Source organism: Rhipicephalus microplus, chromosome 1 (genome assembly GCF_043290135.1).
Source record: "Rhipicephalus microplus isolate Deutch F79 chromosome 1, USDA_Rmic, whole genome shotgun sequence".
Taxonomy (NCBI): domain Eukaryota; kingdom Metazoa; phylum Arthropoda; class Arachnida; order Ixodida; family Ixodidae; genus Rhipicephalus; species Rhipicephalus microplus.
The window spans coordinates 248,001,867-248,020,748 of record NC_134700.1 but is presented as its reverse complement, the minus strand read 5'-3'; the positions used below and the strand labels follow the sequence as shown (position 1 = coordinate 248,020,748).

The following is an 18,882-nucleotide window of genomic DNA, read 5'->3' as shown; positions in this document are numbered from 1 at the left end:
GCCTGCCATTCATTACTTGCTGTGCAGACCGAGAGTTCGTTCAGCCATTCTGTTCAAAATATCCACAGTGGTCTGGTGCGCTCTCTCAGGTAGGTGAGTGGAAACGAACGTTCTCGGTATAAAAACGCATCACTACTTTCTGAAACGTGGCCCATCCGATGTTAACGTTGCTGCTATACCGTTACAATAACAATGATGTCTCGAGCAGTGTATCGGCCTCTCGCAACACTTGGCTGTGGACATTTTTCGACGTACGACTATATACTTACGCTAAGTTTCGCAAGCTTATCCGCCGTTTTATAACGTAACAATTTGTGAGCGTTATTTCGTGACTTCCCGCGATGACACGGTGTGAGTTGCAAGTCGCGGCGTATAGTCGGTTTGGTTCCCGACCGTGTTCCCATGGCCGCCGAATGCAAAAGCGCCGGTGTACAGTGTTGTGGCTACACGCCAACGAAATCGACATGATCAAAATTAACGTACTGTTGAGTTCTGAGAGGTCCATTTGACAACTTAATTATGACAATGGCGAAGGCAGCTATACGTCTCCGTTCGGGGCTGTTCAGCTCTGTGGCACGTTTCGTACTGAATACACTACCTGCGGCTACATTTCAACGCTGTTTGCGTGATGTGCGTAGCCTTATTTCACGTGCCTCGAGCCCACGTTGCGGCAGCTTCGCGCTCCGCCCACCATCGCTGACGTGTGTCCGCAGTTCGTTCGGAGAGTCCCGCACCTCAGCCTGTCGTCGGCTGTCACAGTGGAGGATACCTGCTGCCGTTGTCTCTGCTGCCGCTAAACGATGCCACAAACTGGGGAACGGCGCGCCAGGAGAAGTGCCCCCCTTCGCCTTTATACCCTCGTTACGGTTATAAGTCTGGCCGCAAGATAGCGGGGTCCGTAGGTGGACCAGCTTTCTCCTTGCGAACGGTTCTGTTGATGACTTTATGGGGGGTGTTTGGAACAGGGAGTCTTTGCTACAGGAAGTGTTGCTTCTCTCTCTCTCTGTCTCTCTCTCTCTCTCCTCTCTCTCTCTCTCTGTCTCTGTGTGTGTGTGTATGTGTGTGTATGTGTGTGTGTGTGTGTGTGTGTGTGTGTGTGTGTGTGTGTGTGTGTGTGTGTGTGTGTGTGTGTGTGTGTGTGTGTGTGTGTGTGTGTGTGTGTGTGTGAGTGTGAGCGAGCGAGCGAGTGAGTGAGTGAGTATATCCGTTGTTCTCCTATTTCGTGAGCTAGCATGTATAGCGCAGTTAGAATATAGAATGTTGTTGCCGACGTATAGCTACGTACACAAAACGATAAACTGCTCGTTGCATACTATGCGAGTGCATATCCCTGGCCATTTGTGTTTTCCCCAGTTAACGGAATTTACGAAGTTCATCAATTTTTACGAAGAAAAAAACGGACTTTGCGGGGAATAGTTTTGGGGATATTTGTTGGTCGGCAAGGGCTTACGGGTCAACTTAGTGGAGAGTGCACGGATTGGCCTCTGGCTCCCCAACGCGGGTGCACAGACCGTGAAAATTATAGCCCGTGCTTTCACTCCGGTAGCGGCGTCCAACGGTGCGCGATAGTTTTCGCCTTTACTCGCGGAATAGCTGTAACGTTGTGGCGTTTCCTTTCCGGTAACGAGAGCACGCTTGTTGTGTCTTCAGCTTATCCGCCTGCTCACATGACCGCGGTGTTTTCGTCCGCAACCGACTGTCCTTCGGATACTTTTGTCCCGCGAGTGACGTTGTCGGCGTTCGGGTGGTCGTTCCCACGCGCTGTGCGACGTATTGTCGGACAGTGTGATTATAGGCGCATTTCTTTCGAAGTGCGCCCTGACAACATTAGGGTGGAGAACGTGTTTAGGATGATTTGTGCGAGGCGAATGTCTTCCGTCGAAGGGCTTTCTATACCAACACACGAAGTGTAACGCCCTGTGAGCGTTCCGAAGTATCACGGGAGCACAGCTCTAATCAACAGTTTCTCTGCATCTTATTTTATCTCAAACGCAGCGTGTTAGTCTTTTTTTTTCTTTGTATAATAACGGGAAGCTTGATGGTGCATGCGCAGCGTTTGATAGCGTGGATAATTTACGACGATTATTTCTCTATCAAAAAGTTGCATTCCTATAGTGTGCTCAAGCCATTTTCGATCCGCCTGAAACTGGCACATTTGTGGGTTCGTTTTGTCTCATACGAAGTTCTTCCTCTTCACCGAAACTGAGCGTTTGATGCCTGAAACGTACTCTCTGGTCTGGCTTTGACTGAAAGCCACACGGTGTTCGGTGCTGGACAGAAATAAGGGTGCACGCGACAGTGATGGCGAGTATACTTCGCGTGTTGAGGATACGCCTGAAAAAAATGTGCACGTGCTACCCGCCCAGCCGCAACGCACGTGGCGGATCGCGCGACGTGTGGTGGGGCCGTGCGGGTAGCGCGTGTACAGGCCCTTACGCCTAAACTTTGTGCTAGGGTACTTGTTGTCCAAAATGCCTTCACGAGCTATAGCCGTGAAACAACAAAAATTGGCCCCGTATCTGCATGTTACACTGCAAATGTCGTCGAAAGACAGTAGTCTTGCGTCTGGAGAGAGTGAACAAAACGTTTATTTGATGTTCTGCGCAAGAAAATCGGTAAATGGTATTCTGGAGGCGCTGCGTTAGAGTGCCCCGAGCGCCCGCCGCGGTGGTCTAGTGGCTAAGGTACTCGGCTGCTGTGCCGCAGGTCGTGAGATGGAATCTCGGCTGTGGCGGCTGCATTTTCTTAGGAGGCAAAAATGCTATAGGCCCCGGCTGCGGCGGCTGCGTTTCCGATGGAGGCGGAAATGTTGTAGGCCCGTGTGCTCAGATTTGGGTGCACGTTAAAGAACCCCAGGTGGTCGAAATTTCCGGAGCCCTCCACTACGGCGTCTCTCATAATCAAATGGTGGTTTTGGGACGTTAAACCGCACAAATCAATCAATCAATGCTATAGGCCCGTGTGCTCAGATAATGGCGCACGTTAAAGAACCCCAGGTGGTCGAAATTTCCGGAGCCCTCGACTACGGCGTCCCTCATAATCCTATGGTGGTTTTGGGACGTTAAACCCCATATATTAATCATTAGAGTGCCTCGAGCGTGCAGCGGAGGCGAACGAGCGCATCCAGTCACGTCACACGTGAAACATGAGCGCTATCTGGCAGATGGAAAAAGAAGCGCGCGGCGTGCGCGCCCGTCTCGGAGGTGATAAGGTGTAGAACGCAAAGCGACGGGTAGGTGCCACCACCGTGTGGTCTTAGCAAAGCGTTGGAAACACTCGCCTTTTCGTGCAAGCGTTGCATGGTCAGCGCAGCGTGACGGTCCTTAGGATTACTTATGTATGCCTTTTCTAGTAAAAAGACACACATACAGAATATTGACATGTTGTTAAGGTGCCTCAGATATGCGCAATAATTGCGTTTTAATTGACAATCGCACAAGTATGAACGCTGAATCTTGAGCAATATTGGTGGGCGCTGCGGATGGGGTCGGCCGTTTGGGGTATCGTTTGGTGCCATTTAGGGTACCGTTAAAGGCGGACGAGAAGGCGTTGGATTTAGTACAAGTATCAGCAGTCATGCAGACACTGCGGAATCAGGGCGTCGATGAAGTATATATAAACAACCTGGAAGAAATATACAGGGGATCAACTCCTACCATATTGCTTCATAAAGAAATCAACAGAATACCAATCAAGAAGGGTGTAAAGCAGGGGGATACAATCTCCCTAGCGCTATTTACCGCGTGCTTACAAGTGGTTTTCAGAGGCCTAGAATGGGAACAGTTGGGGATAAGAGTTAATGGAGAGTACCTTAGTGACCTGCGCTTCGCCGACGACGTTGCATTGCTGAGTAACTCAGGGGACGAATTGCAACTCATGGTTACGAAGTTAGACAAGGAGAGCAGAAAGGTGGGTCTTAAAATTAATCTGCAGAAAACGAAATTAATGTACAACAACCTCGGAAGAGAACAGCGCTTCGAGATAGGTAATAGTGCACTTCAATTTGTAAAAAGACTATGTCTACTTATGGCAGGCAATAACCGCGGAGCCGAACAACGAGATCGAAGTAACTAGAAGAATAAGAGTGGGGTGAAGCACATTTGGCAAGCACTCTCAAATCATGACAAGTAGATTGCCCCTATCCCTCAAGAGGAAGGTATATAACAGCTGCATCTTGCCGGCACTTAGCTATGGAGCAGAAACTTGGAGATTTACAAAGAGGGTTCAGCTTAAATTGAGGATGACGCAGCGAGCAATGGAAAGAAAAATGGTAGGTGTAACCTTAAGAGACAAGAAGAGAGCAGAGTGGAATAGGGAACAAACGGGGGTTAAGGATATCATAGTTGAAATCAAGAAGATATGGACATGGGCTGGGCATGTAGCGCGTAGACAGGATAATCGCTGCTCATTAAGGGTAACTAACTGGATTCCCAGAGAAGGCAAGCGGCTTAGGGGGAGACAGAAGGTTAGGTTGGCAGATGTGATTAAGAAATTTGCGGGTATAAATTGGCAGCAGCAAGCACAGGACCGAGTTGACTAGTGGAACATGGGAGATGCCTTTGTCCTGCAGTAAACGTAGTCATGCTGATGATGATAAGGGCGGACAAGCAGACAAATCTACAGACAGACAACAAATTTTGCGTCGAAGGTCCCCAAGAAAGACTACCGTCTTTAAAAGTGTGTCGGCGCTGACGCTGGGGAAAGGAAGGGCGAGCTGAAATCTGACATCGTGAGCAGACTTGAATGATTCAACTAGCCATATTTCAAACGATCTGTGTATAGGAACGAGAACTGTAAGCTTCAGAGAGGACGTACTAGGTTTGCGTGCCACGTAACTGCGAACATCGCTGTGCGCAAGTCGGGTTGGCTTCAACAGGTTTTCTGTGATATCATTCTAATTTTAGTTTAGCTGATATCTAGCATCTAATTTACACCAATAAAGGCATCTCCCTCCGCGTTTCCCGCGAATGAAGCGAGGGGACTTGAAAAGTGCTAGGGACCTCTTTAAGAATTGCTTGAAGTTGAAGGGTTCTCTTTTGGGATATCCGTTGTGTGTTCATCCGTGCCCAAAAATTTCAGCGTATTAAGTTTCATAATTCGTAATATTAAGGACCCTTGATTAACAAGGAGCGTTGTAAGCGTTACCGAAAAACACACACACACACAGAAACGTCACTTAAACAAAAGCGTTACGTTACCTATAAATGAAAGTAGCGCGGTAGTTGAAACGAAAGAACGTCATGGTCGTCATGGTCATGGTCAATGCTAACCCTGCAAAGGAAGCTTTGCAGAACGCTTAACAAATTTGCACTGATGTTAAAAAAAGAAGTGATGGTCTGAAATGATACTTTTTTTTCTTTCACTAACGAAGTAATTGTGTGAACTCCGTTTCAGAAAAGAATGCTTAAATGAGAAGCTACGTCATTACCGCAAGAATTGCGAATATTTATGTTCAGGTGGCGACTGTCAGCTTCGCTTCCTTAAATGTCGACTAACGATAAACATCGCCACACTTTGAGAATGCGAAGGAGGAAAAATTTTTTTTTGATATGTGTGTTCGTGACGGGATTGACTGGCGGAGGAAGGGGAGCGGGAACAGGAGTTCGCGTGAAGTGAGATTTGATGGGCAGTGCGCCCTTTCTTCAGTTTGGTGCATCGTCGGTGGCGCCGGTACTTTGGCACGCAGATGAGTCGCTACACGGTGGAGCTCGTTCATTTTGTTTATATTTGTGTTCATGTTGTATGCTTCGCACTTCCATTATCGCTCTTCAAACGGGGTCGGGAACGGGAAATTGTATTAAAATGTAACCCGTCACTTTACCTAGTAATGTCAATACAATGCAAGCACGTTGCCGCTTCGGTGGGTGGGCGGGGGGGAGGGGCGGCGAGTGCATTACTGAGCTACCTACCGTAACGGGCAGTGCTTTACCGTTATCGACGTTTACGTGTGACGCGTTATCGGCGACACTGAATTAACGGGTCTAACGTTGATCTTCGGCATAGAGTGTTTTGAGAGTGCGTTTTTAAAAGTGATTATGAAGGTGGCTACTCATGCCTGCGCCTACACATTAGTCGTTAACATTCAGGAAAGAGCGCAGAAATAATCATTGTTTACAGCGTCTTGTCGTTAAAGCGAACCATCAAAGTAGCACTACTCGTTTGAGGATATGAAAAATGCCTTCTAAAGAAGCGAGCATCTTGCACAACACCGACCACCAAGCCGGGGGTGTCTCATTAAAACAACTGGCGGCTGCCCCGTGGCACTTGCAATCGAATCCAGTACATGGCCCATTCGAGGCGGACCACATGACCACATGGCCATCAGATTCGTTGAAATAGTGCTAATAAGTGGTTGTTGAAGTAAAAAAAAAAGGCACCTAATTTCTCTCTGCCTAATTGGCGGCACGGCGCAGTGCCTTGTAAAGGTGGGGTATAAAAAGAATAGTAGAGAGATAAACACAGAGCACTCGCCGCACACGAGCGAAGAAAGATGGGAGAGAGAGAGGGGGCCATGAATGTAGCACCTTCGCTCCGTTTCCCGTACTCTGTGCGTGTATGTATCTCTTCATCTGCTGGCTTGCGCTTCGGTGGTGTCTCCTGTCGGAGAATTTGCGAAGCGACGTAGCATCCGGTAGTGAACGGCGCCACCGTCGCGCCCCCTGGTTTCGGAGGCGTGCGTTCTCTCTCTCTCTCTCTCTCTCTCTCTCTCTCGTCACGCGCCCGATTCGAAGTACTCAAGGCAGCTGCAAATGTAGTGCACCGACGTCGTTGAGCATACGCCTGGATCGAAGCGCTCGCTGTAGTGGCTTTGCTAGAGTTCGCATGTAACCCCCCCCCCCCCCCCCCCTCATCTCGCCGTCAGGTGTTAGCATGCTAAAATCCTAACACGGGCAAGATGATAGACTGTAAGCGATTAGGTGGGGAAACGCATGAGGCAGCAAAGATTGCTCGAGTTACTGTACCGTCTGTTCCCTTATCTGGAAAGTATTTGCAGTTTTTTTCCCCTATCCCCTGCGCATTACTGGCACGTGTTCTATACGACCTGTGACCTTTTGTCCGCCGCGCTGGTGTAGCGGTTGTACGGTGCTCGGCTGCTGACGCGAAGGTCGTGGGTACGATCCCGCCCGTGGCGGTCGCATTTCGATGGGGGCGAAATGGCCCGTTAAATAACACCAGACGGTCAGTATTTCCTGTTCCGTCTGCGTCAATCGTTGTGCCTAAAACGCAACTGCTTCAAACGTAACTTGGAAGCGTGGCAGTTTGGGCTAGTTGGCATGACGTGACGATAGTTATAGCGCGAGAACAGAACGACGACGTCTCCTTATTGTCCCTTCGTCGTGATTCTGTTTCTCGCGCTATGACTATCGTCCTTCAAACGACGTCTCATCGCCGCAAACGAGTAGGACCGGTATAGCTGTCTCGGCCGGCATTGGCGGGGCGCGCTCCGTGCCGTGTCTGCACCTGTCGTGGTCGGCAATAGGTGGCGCCACGTGCGGCGCGTTCGTGCATACAGTTTTTCCTCTTTTTTTTTCTTCCATAGCGGTGATTTTTCAATGTCTATGTAGCTTCTTTGCGCGTCATTATTTTCTGCTGGGCTATGCTGCAAGCCATTCCGTCCGGTCTAAAATCCCTGCCAGCGGCGTTTGCTAGGCTGGGCAGTGGATAGGATAAGGCCAGCTTCGTATTGCCTTTCGTATGTGTGTGGCAAGAAATGTTCCCAATCGAACGTTTAACAACGTATGACCCACGTATGTGAAGTTTACGGAATGGACAGTCGCGCATCTGATTATATTCTCTATCATTAACATTACAACCGCGGTTTTCTCGGGGTCATGGGACTCGAACTGCGTACCCAAAGGTCGCGAGATTGAATCCCGGCCTCGGCGGCCACCTTTCGTTGTAGATTGGATGCTTGAGGTCCGTATGCTTAGATTTAGAAACACGTTAAGGATCCGCCTGTTGGTCGAAAAATTTCCGGAGCCCTGTTACACGGCGTGCCTAATGATCAAATCGTCATTTTGGACACAAATATTATTATTATTATTATTATTATTATTATTATTATTATTATTATTATTATTATTATTATTCGACATTTGAAGCCTTCAAATGCCTATTCAAACGCCTATCACTCCTGCCACTAATGAAATAGGCAATAAAGAGGAGTGTGGTGGCAGTAGATTGGAATTAAGTGATTTCGTGATAATGTGTTCAGTAGCCGAGAAGATAGCTGAGGATGTTGGTCGGGACTTCGAGCTTTTTTCTTCCGCGCATGCGGTCGCGCTTTCACCTCCTCTCTCGGCCGCTTGAGTTCTTTCGCGCGTCATCGCCGTTGTCTCCGCAAGACTCCGTTGAAATTCCGGAACGCGCAGCTTGCGGCCTGCCAGTCACGCGTTCGTAATTTGACGCACTGCTGGAAGACTGTGTCAAATACGGGTCAAGGGAGTCGTTCTATCCCCGCTTGCATCTTTAACCAGTTTTGTTTATCGCCGTCCGCTTGCCAGTATCTCTGAGAAATCGTGTTTTTACGGACAAATCACTCATTCTGAGAGGGAAGTGTCGGATGTGAGCTGGCTGCAACGTATTTTCAGATATGCATGTTGTAAAGGAAAAACTGACGATCGGCGAAGAAACCAGACCGGACGCCGTTCAGGAACAATCCGTTGCAGTCATAATGTAAATGAAAACTAATGATCGGCGAGGCTGATATTTTATTTTGATATTAAAGTCAAATTTCTCGTACCAACATCGACGCTAACTTGACGTCAGGCTACAGTAATACAGTACTAGTCGCGGTATTCGTTATGCTTCCGTTGTTACTTTGGCGAGCCTATTCCCATTTAAGTGTACTGAACCAAAACGTTAAAAACAGAAGACTGTAATAGATGCCTGTTGGGACGTTAAACCCCACTTATCAATCAATAGATGCCTCATGCGAGAGCGTCAGTAGCTCGGGTGCCTACAAGTTGGGGGTCTCAAGCCTCGGCTTAAAAGGGCAAATTTAGGTATTTGAGAAAGGCGTGCTTGAAACGGTCATTCCTGTTTACCGAATCTGCTTTTTTCTCTGTAAGCATGGTAGCGCTCAAACGACTCAAATGCTCAGGCCCACTTGGTAAAAAGCCCGACTTCTCATGTTTTTATCGCCAAAATGTATCCTCGAAAAGCTGGAACTTCCACCCGTAATATTGTCGCTGCAAAGGAAATAATACAACATGTTTTTAATATTCTTCTTCTGTGTTCTGTGAGGTTTTTTTTTTTGGGGGGGGGGGATTTTAAGAAAATTCGCAAATTGCTTTTTTTAATATTGATTTTCCAATAGGCTTTACTGTCCACAAAATTGAAAGTTTGAGGTCATTTATTAAAATATTTGTTTGATTTAGTGCTACGGCATTGACAGGCAATGTTGTAAACATTACGATGTAATAGGCCACTAAGTTATGAAGCACTAGCTAGTTTAGCTTGCTGGGGGGGGGGGGGGGGGGCTTCAAGATGGGTACTTAGAAGATGAAGAACGAACAAACATGGCTTTCGCCTTAGTGTCGACTGTGTAATTGTAGTGTGCTGTGGAGTCGACTGAGGCCCTAGCGATTTCTTCTAATGCAAATGCCGGAAACCTATCAGTTCGCTGTCACAGTTTGCGTGTACTCGCAAGATATCTAGAGTGCGCTGTGCAAAGGGCGCGAGCTGTCTTTCTTATGTTGTTAATCCAGATGGGTTGGACGCTTACATCATTCGTACAACGCGAAAGGGGGAAAAAAATCGTTCACTTGGAGGTGACGCGAAAGGCTCGCGGTCGACCCAACACCGGATGTGCGTCGATGTATTGTTGGGGAGGAGGGCCATGGTTTCCTTACGGCTTCGTCACTATTTGATCGTTTCGCCGCACGGATATTCGCGGTAGGCGCTCGAGCGATGACAGAATGGGTGCGCGCCCTGCAGCCTCCCCGCCGAGAAGTGTTTCTATAAGGGGAGCATTATACGCTTCGGTGGCGCTTGTTTTTTATTGTCGCGCCTCCGAAATCCGTGGCGGGTTCCCGATCCGTCAGTGGTCCCCCTGGATGAGTGCGCCGGTTTCTTCTGCGAATGGACGCTGCCATCCATCGCGATGGATATGGCGGGTCACGATCTGGCCGCGCCGAGTACTGAATCGCCCATGCTTTTTTTCCTCCTTGGACGTTTGTGAGTGGTTCTCGATGGGCGTGATATCGTCTGCTGGCCACACATACCACCCTCGGGATCATAGGCCTCTGCGGTTGTTCCAAGTCTATACTCGTGGTAGCAACGTGCTTGAAGTTTTAATAAGGATACGCAAACCACAGGGTCCGGGCTTTGTCGGTCTGCATGCGTGCAACACGTTAGTTTTTCTGCGTTTAAGAATCTGTTTTCAAAGTTGCCTTTGCGGAATCTGTCATCGTTCCAGCGAATGGGGAAGAATGAGTCTTCTGCGTTTGCTATCACTTTGGGAGCTTCGTTGGCTTCACAAGACACATGATACAGTAGTTTAAATAGAAAACGAAAGTGGCATAAATTTAGTGGGAAAGCTTTTTCTTCATCATCATCAGCAGCTGCAGTGGCGGCGGGCGGCTGCTGCGTCTAAATGCCGGAAATAGCTCAGAGTGCCGATATCACATGTGCCTGTTGTGCTGAGATGTCTTCATTCTCACAGCGTGTACCTGACCATGGAGACCCAATTTCTTCGTGAGCATGCGGAATACAGGCACGACATTTTGAGAGCACACTGTAAACAGAAATAAGCCGAAATGGGAGTAAATGACCTTGTCCTCTAGCGCACACCCAGATGGGAGTTTTAAAAAACCCGTCTCTGGGAGTAAAAAATTTACTCCCCATCAGAAGGGGGTTTTCGCATGGTGTCAGGGGGGTTTTTATTTACATCCATAGGGGAACTTTTTCAGGTCAGTATGGGAGTAAATTTTTTGCATCGACCGAGAAAAAAAAATTACGTCAGCAGCCACACCATGCACAAGCGTAACTTTAATTACATTACATTTAATACGCACAACAATGATTACAGTACACAAACATTATCACAACGTTCACGTAATATCACAACACTCGCACTCACCACAGCTTGCCACACGCAGTACACACCTACCATATAGTCACCGAGTATATATAGGCACCACATTCTGACCTCCTGCAGCCCAGGTTACAGCCTTTTTGTTTCTAATAATTAAGCAATAAATACGCACGGCGTAAGTATGAACTTGCGGTGGTCTGATGTAAGCACTTCAACACACATGCCTTTTATCCTAATCTTGCCTAATATTTAATATTTTTTTACTATAACGAAAAAGTTTTATCAGTTGACGCTCTGTCGTACAGGCTGAATTCGCATCAGCAGTGCTGTTTGTGGACCCGTAAAATGCACTGAATCATACACAAAGTGCGCGCGGCCTTGAATGAACACATTAATGAGGCACATTCAGCAGCTCCAGCGATGAACCGAGGTAGACCGCCGCTACCGCGTTCGACGACTAGGCCTCACTCACGAGTACGGCACGGTGATTCGATGAATGACAGCTGGCGATCACAAAATGCTTGCTGATGTGCAGTTTACGTCTCGTTTTTCCCATGCACAGAAATAGGTGTCCGCTATCCACGCTGTTTAAGCTACGGAGCGATAGACTTAAACGAATGAGACGGTTCGCAGTCGCTGTTCCCGTTGCTCGCATGCATTGCATGTATAGCTCGCAGAGCTCGCCACGGCGGCCGGTGCGCAGTGCGAGCTCGATACGATGCCGGCTTAATACCGACGCCATAGCGAGGCCTTCCTACCGCTTAGATGTTGCAGCCGGTGAAATACCGGTGACACTCCGAGAAGCCACTATCGGAGGAGACGGGGCGAGCGCGTCGCCGGCGCAACTCTCAGACCGGTTGCCGGCCAGCCTGCCGTAGTCGAGCGAAGCCTACTTCGAACCGCTTCGAAGTTTTACGGTGCAATCGCTGACGATCGTACTCCGCCTCGTTCGGCGCTCGCCTTGTAGTTAGTCATTGACAGCTGCGGTCGCAAGGCGCAGAAGACTGTTATACATTCCAGCAGCCTTCATTTTTTTGTGAAACACATTGTTTGCATCGCCGGTGGTCGGTGCTAGCTCGTAGCGCTTGCCGCGGTGGCTAGCGCACAGTCCGAGTTGGATACGATGCCGGCTTGATACCGACGGCATAGCGAGGCCTTCTTACCACTTAGATGTTACAGCCGGTGAAATACCGGTGACACTCCGAGAAGCCACTATTGGCAGAGACGGGGCGAGTGCGTCGCCGGCGCAACTCTCAGACCGGTTGCCGGCCAGCCTGCCGTAGTCGAGCGAAGCCTACTTCAGACCACTTCGAAGTTTCTGATGGTGAAACTCCAGGAGCAGCCGCTGACGATCGTAACAGCTTACTTTTGCTACCATTAATTTATTCTTCGAAGTTTTTTGTTACTCGGCCCTTTGAAGCGTGGCATTCAGGACGTTTCGTTGAGGAATCGGACCGATGTGCAGCGTGGTTTAAGGTGCGAATTATATTGAAATGTTCCCAGTAAATGCCAACCGGTCGTTGCTATTCTTCGCTGCACTTAAAATTTCGTTGCCTGTTGACAGATGCTTACACGGTTAGCCACACAAATCACATGTGTTTCCCATCGACGTGCAAACATATGCCCGTACAGACACACACACACACACACACACACACACACACACACACACACACACACACACACACACACACACACACGTCACGCCCAAAGAGAGTTTTTAAAGCTCCTATAGGGAGTTTGTAACCACGTAACCTGAAACTCCCTGGGGAGTTTAACAAGGTCATGTCGTTCATAAACTCTGTGATTAAGGAGGGGGCGTTTTACGATGACATGTGCCGAGTTCACTCCCTACCAGGGAGTAAATAACTGGGGCAGGGGAGTTTTGTGGGCTCATGTGCTGGAGAAACTCCCATTTCGGCTAACTTTTGTTTACAGTGCACGTTTCCAAGCTTTTGTTGCAGAACTCCTGGGCGACGAAAATTGGGATGAATGCGGCACCCTCCAATAAACGCATGTGCCTCTGTATTTCTTCGGCGCGTTAAAACGAATCAATCGTTCAGTCGACGTGACATCCTTTGGGATGTGTGTTCGGTCTACTCAGCTCTGTTGTTGCGCTTATAGTTACGACAAGCAAATCATGCGCGCACTTTTCCATAGTATGTACAAACCATGGCTGCCAAGGTTGTGGAACCCCCCTCCCCCGGCCTTCATTTCTACAGCGGGAGAAAGTCGGCTTCTACACGGCGACTCACGTCACCAGACATGTACCCTTGTTCGGTTGTTAAAGAATTATTAATGTCCAGTAAATTTCCCTTTTTTGTTGTTTTAAGCCTTTAAGTTGGCAGTATATGAAATATATGCGCGCAAGAACCGAGGCTTGTATTTTCGCGACGCGTTCAACTAGTCGGATGGTGCTTGTAGAAGCCGCCGTTTTCTCCCGAGAGAAAAACGCTTTCCGATGCACGCCTACGTCGCCACGTGCCATGCATTGGGCGGTGGCTCGTACATGCCGCCCAATCAATCACCCGGCGGGTGGATTACGTGCGCTCGCTGTGGTCAAGTGTAGCGAGAAGAAGGAGACACGCTCGATGCTGTTCGGTAAACACGGGACCTGGTATATCGGATCCCTCCGCCGCTGCGCGTATACATGCACCGGTTTCCGAAACGTTCGGATACGACTTTACGCGGCGCCTGACTGTATACGGAGCACTGTGAGTATAAGAGAGAGATAAAACAGACACTTAACGTAGGCTTTGCCCTGTTTGTTACCCTACTAGTTTGTGGGGTGTAAAAGAAAGCGCTAGTCTGCTAGATACGCAATTCGCACGCCCAGCACCGCTGTATAGGTGCTGGTGATCTTTAGTGCAGTTGCCTTCAGGTATCGCGGAAATGTCCTGCGTATTTCTCTTGGCTGGAGAGAACACTTATAATATGCTCTGAAAATATAAATTCTTGCAGCCGCAATGAAGTGGTTATACAAAATAAAGGCACAGAAGCGGCAGGTAGGCTTCAGATGAAAACCACGGACATGAAGGCAGCTCGATCATGCGGAACAGAAGGCCGGAAGAGACAACGAACTTCTCGTACCGCAGATGACGTCCACATAAAAAAAAAAAGAGAGAGATCATGCTTAGAATCCGCCCGTCTCCAAGGAATTGAGGCCGTTGTGTGCTTGTAGCCCCATCCCGCTAAATACCGCCGGACACGTATACGATAAAGTTGTTACTCGCTCACTGCTTTAGATAGCGTGAAGCGGACAAGCCTCAACAAAGTTGTCACTTGAGGGGGCGGCTACCCGCAAGGTTGGACAACTGTGCACGGCATAAGCATCCTATTGTAGTGACTGCACTTGACCCGTCGCGGCGGTCGCATTTGGACGGAGGTGAAGCGCTCGAGACCCGTGTATAATGTGCGATTTAGTGTGCGTACGTTAAAGAACACCGGTTGGTTGAAATGAGCCCGTCATATGGATGTTATACCTCATAAACCGACCAACCGACACTTCACTTGAATGGCTTCATAGGCGAGTGCAGGATCAATTCTTTCTTAATGCATCTTCATTGTGACCGAAGTAACAGCAGCATGAATACGCCGCCACTGTGCCAAAGCAAAATGGTGACAGCAACCTGATAGAACCATCGACAGAAATTTTAAGCTGACCTTGTAATCCGCGTTGGAGGTTCAATTTCAAGCTTCTCTGCATTAGTGTCGATGTCTATCTAGCCAACAGGATCGTACATCTCCGAACACTTAATCTTCGACTCCTTGCTCCTATTTTCAACTTGGTTACTTTCGGGGGGGTGTTACGTGCCATAACCACGGTGGATTGGGGGGCAAACAAGTATTACGACATTTCGCGTCGATGGCGCAATCTATCCGCTTCGGTAGTTCATGGCATGCTGCACACTTTGTGAGTGACTGGGCGACATTGTTCGTGCACCGTCCGAGTGTACGTACTGTTTCAGCTCGGCGCCTGGATTTTCCTTCGCCCGCTCGTTTTGCAATCCCCGGTTAATTCGGCGCCCTGCGCACGTCTCCCCGCGCGCCACTGCGTGCACCTTGAGCGTGTGGACGTGCTCGACGTCTCCGTTGGCGCGACCAGTCGGCTCCCTCCGCTTCTGCGCCGCCGGAATTTGGGTCACGGAAGCTTCTGTGTGTGTGCCTACCACCTACGTGGTCGTGCGCTGCTCACGCGCCGCCAGCCGAGCATGCTTCGAGAAAAGTGCTTCTCTCCCGTTACGGGCGAGAGGCGATGCCTTCCTCTTGCCCGCAACTGTGAGCTAGCCGGTCTGTGCGTGCTTGCTGTTCCTCTTCTTCGGCTGTTTCATTTGTGCAGAGAGAGGAGGGAGGAATTGAGAGAGCGCGTGGTCGTGGAAGGTTCGCCGTCGGTTCGGACGGACAGACCGAGCGAGCGGGCTTCGACGTCGGTTGCTGCGCTAGCTGTTCGTCGTGTCCTGGGACGGCGCATACCACACGACGTCCGTTAGCCCGCCCGTTCCTCTAGTCTTTTTTTCTTTCTTTTTTTTTCTGCGGCCGCCTATCTGTGGTTGTGCAGCCTGCCAAGTCGTGACCGTCTCTTCTTCGCATCGATCGCGCCTGTACGCGCTCGCGGCTGACTTGTGTCGTGCCCGTCATACCTGCTGGCGTGGTCTGCATCTGTGTCTCCCGTCGGTCGGTCTTTCGTGCGCGTGCCCCTGGAACCTGTGCTCGCCAGAAAAGCTGCGCGTCTGAAGACGTTGTCGTGCGTTCTTTATTGAGTCAACGTTGATTCGTGCTGTGCCTCGTCGCTGCTGCTGGAGATACGAACCCGTCCGCCGGCCCCCGTCGAGTGTTCAGGCAGCGCTCTGCCCAGTACTGGACTGCTCTCGTTGACTTGTCTTTTCGTTTCCGGCGTGCCGTGACTTCTCCGTCCCGGTGAGACACGTGACGGCGCTCACTGTAAGGAAATTCGTATTGGAAGCTGAAAGGAGTGTCTTCATTTAAGTCCCGGATCGGCTGGCGATCCAGAAGCGGAGGCCACTTGCTCGTCAAACTGGAGATAAGCGCTGGAAGCGCAACCCCTGGTCCTCATCGCTTTGCTTCACTCGCGGCCCGCGCGTAGCACTGTATGGTCGACTCCGTAGCTAGTTTCTCAAACGTGTGCTTCCAAATGCAGATGAATCGAAATACTTGCATCGACATGGCCACCGTCGTCATCCAACACGGATAACCTTCTTTCGCCGCGGAGGAGAAGATGTGCCCTGTAGAGAGATCACTCCCTTCTTCTTTGTAATACGGCGAACGTCGTGGCGTAAACGTTGCGCTTGCCGAGACAACTGGGTAAGCGCCGTCAAAGCGGGACAGTGCGGCAGCCGTCCTTGTCGGCGCCTTGTCCCTCGGCCTTGTCGGTGACAATCGGACCGGAACCCGGACGGAAGCGCTCTTTTGGCCCAGGAAGAAAACGGCGACGACAAGCTGCTTATTCTTCTCTCCCGAGGGCGCCCACTCAACGACGCGGAACGTGGCCAGGAGGAGCACTGCTTTTCGCCTCCCCAACGCTCGCAGGCAGCCAACAAGCGGAAGTGCGCGCCCGCTTGCACGTGCGGCAGCCCCACACTTGTGCTCGCGTCTCGTGTGAAGAGCCTGCGGGAAGTTCTTGCCGAGTGTCCAGCGTCGCTTCTGGACAACGCTGCCACGGCCTGCTCTCGAACATCGTAATCTCCTCGCAGTGCAACGGGTGTGTCGTCCGCTGTTTATCGAGCGGTGTCTGGAAGGAAACGACCTGGTCTGATGTTTCCCTGCGGAGGCACACTTCGTTGACTCGTGACGACAGGTGCACGAGGCGGAAACGTGCGCGACACAGTTCTCTCCATGACTACAGCGTCGTGAGGTGGTAGGGTCCGTGGGCCGGAGACCGAGGAGGCGTTGAAGCTGGGTTTCTTCTCTGGGCGACTGGCGGTGAGCATGCCGTCGCGCCAGGAGCACCACATCCTGACGCGCACCAGCTTCGGTGGCGGTGGCAGCGCGCACAGCGTGTGGGGTGGTGGCACGTACGGATCGTACCAGGCGCTGGCCGCAGCCGCCGCGCCCCCGCCACCGTGGCAGCCGTCCGGCGGCTACCAGCACTGGGGCTACCACAATCAGTCGTTCCTCAAGTGGAGGACCTGGACGCAGCCCGCTGGCAACCCGTTTCTCAAAGGATACGACCCCTCGCAGTTTGTGAGTATCGCACATCTTCATTTTACAGATGCGGGCTTGTTCGTTGTGTGGAAGATGCCGTCGCCACTTGACCATTACAGCCCCGCCGTGGTGGTCTAGTGGCTAAGGTACTCGGCTGCTGACCCGCAGGTCATGGGTTCGAAGCCCGGCTGCGGCGGCTGCATTTCTGATGGAGGCGGAAATGGAGGCCCGTGTGCTCAGATTTGGGTGCACGTTAAAGAACCTCAAGCGATGGATATTTCCGCAGCCCTCCACTACGGCGTCTCTCATAATCACATGGTGGTTTTGGGACGTTAAACCCCACATATCAATCAAATCAACTCGGCTATTACCGCTTCGAGAGCGCTGTCAGGTTCACGCGTGCGCCAGTACCATAGCGCGATATACCAGACAACATAGCTTCAATATTTGGAATGAAGAGTCGCTGTGGCCATCTTCCGTTTATGCATCTCGCGAGACGAACATAAATATTTTGGTCGAGCTTTTCCTTTCTCACACCCGCGTGACGCGCAGTTACAGTAATTTAGATACCGCGCCCGAACGGTTTGCTGTGTACGCCATGGATCCCGGATAGGATCATTCAGTTTCGTGCATTAACTACGCCTGGCAAGGTATAATGTAACCAAGTTCTGTCGGCGTAGCGCTGTTGTGCGCTTGTCACAGTTCCAGCATGGTCCGTCTTGGATCATATATGTGGCATTTTTTTCTTATGGCCAGGCTTCTATATAGAACCATCGTATCCCTTTATATTTTGGTGCTTCGCTTCTACATCTCGTTTATTGCATGCCCTCCGCGGAACTGCTGGATCACTGCGAATAGTAAAACTTATTATAATAATCTGAATGCATTTTTATAGTAGGCTGTTGAATATAGAAGATTATATCGCGCTGTATTTCGGCATTTTTGTTACAATAACAGCGTTGGATTTACCAGAAGCATCCCTTGCCGTGCCCACTTCGAGCGGAACTTTTCTCTTGTCCTCGCCTCAGTTTACTGCTTGATAAATACGACTAAGTCGCAGCAAACCCTTCATCTTAAGTATGCTACAGTTTCATTGCGAGACACCGTATGGACGGGCAGAAAAAAAAAAGAATACCACCAAGTAGGAGCAGCCTGACGTGGGTGAGTTGGTGCAACATGGAGCATAGTTGGTGTAGCGTAAGCGCAGCCTGTTCTTTAAGGACACCACCTAAGACCTGGCAGCGCACATTAGGATGAAACTGAAGGCGTGTTCCAGTAACAACAAAGTGTGTGCATTCATAATAAAGAAAAAAATACAACGGACAGATTCTGCAGTCGCACATTGAAACTGTAAAGGCGAGGAAATAATCTTGTTCAAGCATTATTGCGAGTCGGGCAAGTTGTTGAATGTTAATCGTAGAATATGAAGTGGGCAGTGTGTGTGATTTGGTGGACAGAGCGTTGCGCCATGCAGCCAGAGAAAGGGAACAAATGTGTCTCCAAGCATGTCCACAGATATGAGCCTCGTGCTATTGCGCTACTGGTGTGGTTTATGCCATTCCACTCTCTTGCGGCTGCGAATACGTAGGTCAAGCGGGACGTTGCGTAAACGTGCGCGTACGAGAGCGTGAGCCAGATATCAGATTTTGCAATCACGTCTCATTTGGCAGCTCATTTTAGGT

General features: G+C 50.0%; 1 protein-coding gene across 4 annotated transcripts in view; it reads left to right on the top strand.

Annotated features, from left to right (window-relative positions):
- Positions 1–18,882, top strand: part of GckIII (Germinal centre kinase III) — a 120,982-nt gene that overhangs the window by 42,066 nt on the left and 60,034 nt on the right. The window contains exon 1 of one of the 4 annotated variants that reach the window (XM_075892672.1): positions 16,853–17,239. The exons of the other annotated variants lie outside the window; for them this stretch is intronic. Within the exon in view, the coding sequence (XP_075748787.1) occupies positions 16,985–17,239 (255 nt within the window). The 5' untranslated portion in view covers positions 16,853–16,984. Of the gene's footprint in view, positions 1–16,852; positions 17,240–18,882 lie in introns of those variants that run through there. 4 annotated transcript variants of the gene reach the window in all.